This window comes from Dreissena polymorpha, chromosome 13 (assembly GCF_020536995.1).
Source record: "Dreissena polymorpha isolate Duluth1 chromosome 13, UMN_Dpol_1.0, whole genome shotgun sequence".
NCBI classification, from domain to species: Eukaryota; Metazoa; Mollusca; class Bivalvia; order Myida; family Dreissenidae; genus Dreissena; species Dreissena polymorpha.
The window spans coordinates 48,963,516-48,969,774 of record NC_068367.1 but is presented as its reverse complement, the minus strand read 5'-3'; the positions used below and the strand labels follow the sequence as shown (position 1 = coordinate 48,969,774).

The window sequence follows — 6,259 nt, the reverse complement described above, 5'->3', positions numbered from 1 at the left end:
ACACTGTTTTACTGCATGAAACAATTTTATTTCTAATGAAAAGGCTTAATAGATAGAACAGTTTTACACTCAATTCTCGACATCAATACAGTTTGTGCGTACACCTTTTATTTTCAGAGAATTACCAGCGCAACGCGTTTATATTTAAAGGCTATGTTCTCATATTTAGTACTAACTTCCATATTCTTCACGGTGCCTATACCACGTGACTTTTAAAGATCTGTGTGGGGAGTAAAATATCAACAAAAGCGCGACGAAGGTAAGATTTTTAAGGATAACTTTTTTAATATGTCACCATTTTTAATGGGATAAAGTGGAGAGCCCGCTCATTCATGAGAGTTTTCTTTAGGTATCATGATTTTATAAAACAAATAAGTATTTTTTCAGTAAAGTGCAACCGCGCGTTTGAACGGTTAGAAAAGGGTAGGATCAGTGTGGGGACATTATTTTTTTACACAAAAACATCACCTCTGGTGAAATTAAGAAATAAATTTTATGGGCGGAGCTTACACTATATCATTTTGCATCCATTTTCAGTTTTCTGTTATTTATTTACGAAACAAAACTCGAGAAAACTATTCTTACAGTAATATGATCTGTGTGGTATACGTTTTTCAACGGATCTGTGTGGTATACTGTTTTTAAGTTTTTCAGTTCTATTTAGTTGTTTAAAAAAATGCTTGTTAACAATGTATTTGAAACGGGATTTTTAAATGCGCTAGCATGTAAAACACAAAATGGCTTTACACTACGCTTGCACCGCTTGTTGAACTAATACATAATTATGATTTACAGGCATTCTGTACAATCCCCATTATAATATTAAAATCTTACGCTGGAGCATCTTAAATCGATGACAAGTCCATGCTTACCTTAAATAAGTGTACACTTTATGTTATTGTATCAAATTCCATTTTTATTTTGGCGCCAAACACTACTGTCAGGTGAAGTAATGTATCGTATATTATTTTTGATATTATATTTGCTTTAAGGTATGGCTCAATGCTCCGAATGCGGAAAAATGTCGAAGACCAGAGCTGGATTATTGCGCCACATTAGGGGACGCGCTAACTCTGGAAACTATAACTGCTGTGGGAAAGCATTTCAGGTAAGATTAAATACCTTAAAAATAGTTACATTTTTATACAGTTATGCTAACCAGATGAACGGATTTTCTTGAAACAACACAAATATACAATATATCTCATCTCTCAGGTTATCATATATTTTGAAATAACTCAATAATCGTCAAATCGTTTGTAATTTAAAACTAACGAACGCGTGTCCTCAGATACTAACATTTTTTAAATAGCGTGCTTACGCATTGAAATGTCACGTGAATAAAATATGTTGTTTTTTTCTCAGGATGCCTACAATCTTAGAAGGCTTCAACGAACAAAGGACCCCAATGTCACGTGTGTGTACAGTGCGACAGGAGCTTTGCGGACAAGTACCTACTCGTGGCTAGAGAGAAAAGTGCAAAAAAGAGGGATTGGTGAAATGTTACCAGTGTGGGTTGGCAGTTAGGAGTGAGAATGACCTCAGAGAGCACGTCAATACCCACATGCATGACAAGTGTTACAGTAGTGAGGAGTGTTTCAAAACGTACAAACGCAAAACAAACCTTTCTCGATACGTGAGGACTTCACATAAATCCGTGAATACTGATTAAAAATCATAATGGTTTACAGTTTGTCTGTGTAACTTCATTATCGTTTTACGTTATTTTATTCGTTGTTTTACTTTTACTTTACTTTTCAAAATGATTCTAAAGTTATCCGAATTTGATTAATTTTTAGGTTTCGTTTAGTTCGTTTGTGTGTTTGAAATCATTCTCAAATAATTGTGCAATAATTTGGATTTACGTTATTCATTAATATATCGCATCTGTGATTTGTATTATCGAATCTGTGATTCTTTTTTAATTATAACTTGATTAAAGTTTTGCGATGTTTTTTCGTTGGTTTCAATTTTAAATACCGCTGTCACGAGCTAGTTCGATAATCATAAGCAGCAAGCGTTTCTAATACTAGGGTTTTACACGATTGCTTCACATAATTAACTGCCTGCTTATAATTACTCTAGGCCGTGTAATTGACAGTAAACAATGTATGCAATGTGGTTGTGTATACAATACAATACTCCTTAATTCGAAATACGTCTTGACATTCTTCAGAGCTGCATCCATCCACAACACAGAATCGTACATATATAATCATATAATATAATATTTATTCATTTACTTTTTATATTCTCTTCAAAATAATTAACGCTAAAGATAAGCATACACTTGTTACACTGAATACAACGACATAATTTATAACATGACATTATCACCAACACATGGCAAATGATTGTCAATATCTATACTATGTAATAAACTAATGCAACAATATGAATTCCATATATGAAATAAAACACACAAACACACACATATATATATATGTTTCTACTATGACCAGTATTTTGTTTTAAATAAACATACCGTTTACCTTAAACTTTAAATAACAACAAAATGACAAGCCAATACGTCTGGTGGATTCTGTTTTATCAGTTTGCATTCCAAATTTGATTTTAAAACATACCTACTCAGGAAAGAACATGCCTGTGTAATATTTGACACAATTTCTATTACAGAATTTGTGTCAGAATTAAAATGTCCATTGTGTTCGTCTATCCGCATTTTTATTGTTGGCAACAGTTTGCTATCGTTTCGTCTCGCCCGCTCCCACCTTACTCCTAGTGTCCCCTTTTGTATAGCATTCCTGTCTCGTGAAACTGTTTCCTCTATTTTTTCTTCCCTTAACCCTTGTCCGCTCACAAGTGCCAAATAGGTGATTACTGAAATAAATGAATTTTAAATAATAATAATAGATCTACTACTACTACTATTACTACTAGTAGTAGTAATAGTTGTAGTAGTAGTAGTAGTAGTAGTAGTAGTAGTAGTAGTAGTAGTAGTAGTAGTAGTAGTAGTAGCAGTATTAGTAGTAGTAGTAGCAGAAATAGTAGTAATAGTAGTAGTAGTAGTAGTAGTAGTAGTAGTAGTAGTAGTAGTAGTAGAAGTAGTAGAAGTAATTGTTGTACTGAAATAATTGAAATTAATTAAAAAAAATATAGATATTGTCGTTATTATCTCAATTTATCCGCAAATTGTAGAAACACGGATACCACACAGATCCTTCTAAACACGTATACCACACAGATCATATTACTGTTAGAATATTTTTCTTGATTTTGTTTTCATAAATATATGAAAGAAACCTGAAAAAAAGAATGCAAAATGATATAGTGTAAGCTCCGCCCATAAAGTTTATTGCTTTATTTCACGAGAGGTGATGTTTCTGTGTCATAATAAAATAATGTCCCCACACTGATCCTACCTTTTTCTAACCGTTCAAACGCGCGGTTGCACTTTACTGAAAAAATATTCATTTGTTTTACAAAATCATGATACCTATAGAAAACTCTCATGAATGAGCGGGCTCTCCACTTTATCCCATTGAAAATGATGACATATTAAAAAGTTTTCCTTAAAAATCTTACCTTTGTCGTGCTTTTGTTGACATTTAACTCCCCACACAGATCTTAAAAAGCAACGTGGTATAGGCACCGTGTTCTTGTCAACATGTTAAAATGTAAAAGTATAAAAGAGCAGTGGAAGCGAGGCCTCACTTTAGTAGCGGATCCGTGGTCTAGTGGTAACACACTGGCTTCACAATCCAGAGATTGCTGGTTCGATCCCCCGCTGCACCTAACCTACTAACTCGTCTTTCGCATGAGACGTTAAACCGAGGTGCAGTGTACTAGGTGCTATACACCGGGCACTAAAACACCCAGGGTCACCTCTGGAACGGGGTGTCTCCTGTATCTTGCACTATCCCCCGTAACCAACTAACACGTCTTTCTGGGGGCGATGGCCATATGGGAGACAATCCCGGTGCACTCGATAAAAAAAATAATGAAGAAGAAGGCCTCACTTTAATACATTGCATTTCAACCCGCGAGGTATCGGGTCAATTGCGGCCAGTGTATGAATGTCAGAGTTTATATACAGGTCATCACCAGAGTTCGCGGCCAGTAAAATAATAGTTATATAATAAATACGCTATCCGTGAATTAGGTGACCTGGAATTTTCTTTAGATATGTAAATTCTTAATGTGTTTTCAACAAAACAATGATAAATATTATTTTTTATTAATTTAACAATAATTATTCCACCATATTGACCAATGTATTAAGCATGAGCGCGATGATTATCGATACTGTTAATAATCGAATCAAATAGCAATGCCCGACAAACCACCAAAACAGGTTTTTTCGAAGAACGCGCCTATAAATACGGATACTTCTCGTGTGGCCGGTTGACTCGTATGTTTTAATTTCACTTCCATTCTTCTTTTGGTTTTCTGTTTTGTATCTATAGGTTTATGACCAGCAATATGTAATAATGTAAAATAAGCCGCGAAAACTCCGCGTAACATCCCGTACTGCGTGTGATGCAGCTAAGAACTGCACAGAAAAAAGACATTCGCTATCCTTGATCTCATTCATTAAACTATCAACGCCGTATATCTTTTTTAAAGATATTTATTGTTTCACCTACAGCACGATCGACGTCACATTTTTATTAATAGAATCGCCAAATGGTCATATGTGGAACACGTCACAAATCTCCGATGACGTAACAATATTCAAGATGGCGTCTAATGTTCTACCGCCGAATCAAAAATGAAGTGTAAGTATTTTGTCATTGTGCATGAAAGGAACATACGGTATTAAAGAGCTCTCCCTATTTCGGTTTTACAAAGACTAACAGACCATCATAAAACCTGGTTATAATGTTCATGGGCATACTACCAGGCCCGTAGCCAGGGTTTTGAAAAGGGGAGGGGGGGGGGGATGCTGGAGGGGATGTCTCCCTCCTGCAATCGGGGGTTTTGGAGGTCCTCCCCCTAGAAAATTGTTGTCATGAAACGTAAACTCCTGCATTATGGTAACTTTTTACTGTTGGTGTATTTAGAGACTGAAGTTATAGAGTATTTTTATATGAAATTTCACTTTCATTGACCATACTCAGTGACTGATTGACATAAATATGATATAACATATTCCCCACCAGGTTTTTTAATAACCACCTTTTTTGATTAGTCACGGATATACATCATTTTATTTGGTGCTTAACCCAACGCAAGTATGTGTGCACACACCTTGATTACATTTGCAACAACAAGTTTATAGAATGTTAAATCAAGAATAAGAATGGTATAAAATATCATTATTTATTGGAATCATGGAACCTAAGATAAAATTGGTTTGTTTTACCATTCCAACATTCTTCCATTCATAAATCGAGCAAATTAAATGGAATTATTTGACTTTTTTGTCAAAACAATTGTTTGTTTACTACTATGGATAGTACCAGAGGTATAGCATTACTCTAAACGTGCTTATATTAATATTGTATTGTACAACTAACACTGATTAACAAAACTGGGTCTTCTCTAATCTGCATCAATACTTAAAAGAAATCAACATTGTACAACAGGTTACTTAAAAAAAAAAAAAGAATTATTTTTAACAAATTAGTTATCTTTTTTTCTAAACGAATTTCAGAAACATATACATGTAACCACAAACTATTGGTCCCATGGTCTCGAAGTCTTTAACAATGTATACCAGGACATTGAAGAAAAAAGATGTACTTATTTGCCCATTATATGCTCAAGATCCGTAACAGTTGATGAACATTTAACGTTGACGTCCACCTGATCATTATGTTATAGCGTTTTAAATTCATTATAACAACTATTTAAGAGTAGGACATGCCTAGTGTCAAGTTTTACATAATTAAAAAATTGTGGAAAGTTATGTATGTTGAGCAGAACATATTAAGTGTTGGTTAACTTAAAAAAACGCCATTAAGTGTTGGTTAACTTAAAAAAAGCTACATTGCTTTTTAGAAATGATTTGTTTTGTTGTCATTCACCAAACAAATTATACTGTCTTGACCATAGCTGATATTTTTGTTTCTGGAAAACCCTTTAGGGGATTCGAAAATGGTTGTACGGGGATATAACAAAAAGACAACGCAGTCTGTCGGAAATGCTGTGCACAATGTGTAATTGTTATAAATCGTGGTATAATGCAAAGTTATTAACCAGTGACTCATTAGTCTTCGGCAACCAGTCGAAGGGTGTCCTTTGATTTCAGTCATTTTCGGAAGCTGACATAACATTCCGTTTGTAATCATCTTAA

The 6,259-nt window shown here is 34.4% G+C and overlaps 1 protein-coding gene and 1 long non-coding RNA gene across 10 annotated transcripts in view; both read left to right on the top strand.

Annotated features, from left to right (window-relative positions):
- The first annotated feature begins 211 nt into the window (after positions 1–211).
- LOC127855353 (uncharacterized) lies at positions 212–1,955 on the top strand. Of its 2 annotated transcripts, XR_008037498.1 has the most exons (3): positions 212–259; positions 993–1,108; positions 1,366–1,955. It is a non-coding gene; the product is annotated as an uncharacterized LOC127855353 (long non-coding RNA). The 2 variants fall into 2 exon arrangements; XR_008037497.1 differs by lacking the exon at positions 212–259 and having other exon boundaries at positions 644–1,108.
- Positions 1,956–4,617: 2,662 nt separating this feature from the next.
- Positions 4,618–6,259, top strand: part of LOC127855348 (uncharacterized) — a 62,920-nt gene continuing 61,278 nt past the window's right edge. For 7 of the 8 annotated variants that reach the window (XM_052390847.1, XM_052390846.1, XM_052390845.1 and 4 more), the window contains exon 1: positions 4,619–4,739. In XM_052390847.1, the coding sequence (XP_052246807.1) occupies positions 4,711–4,739 (29 nt within the window). In that variant the 5' untranslated portion in view covers positions 4,619–4,710. Of the gene's footprint in view, positions 4,740–6,259 lie in introns of all 8 variants that reach the window. The other variant, XM_052390840.1, reaches the window with a different exon arrangement.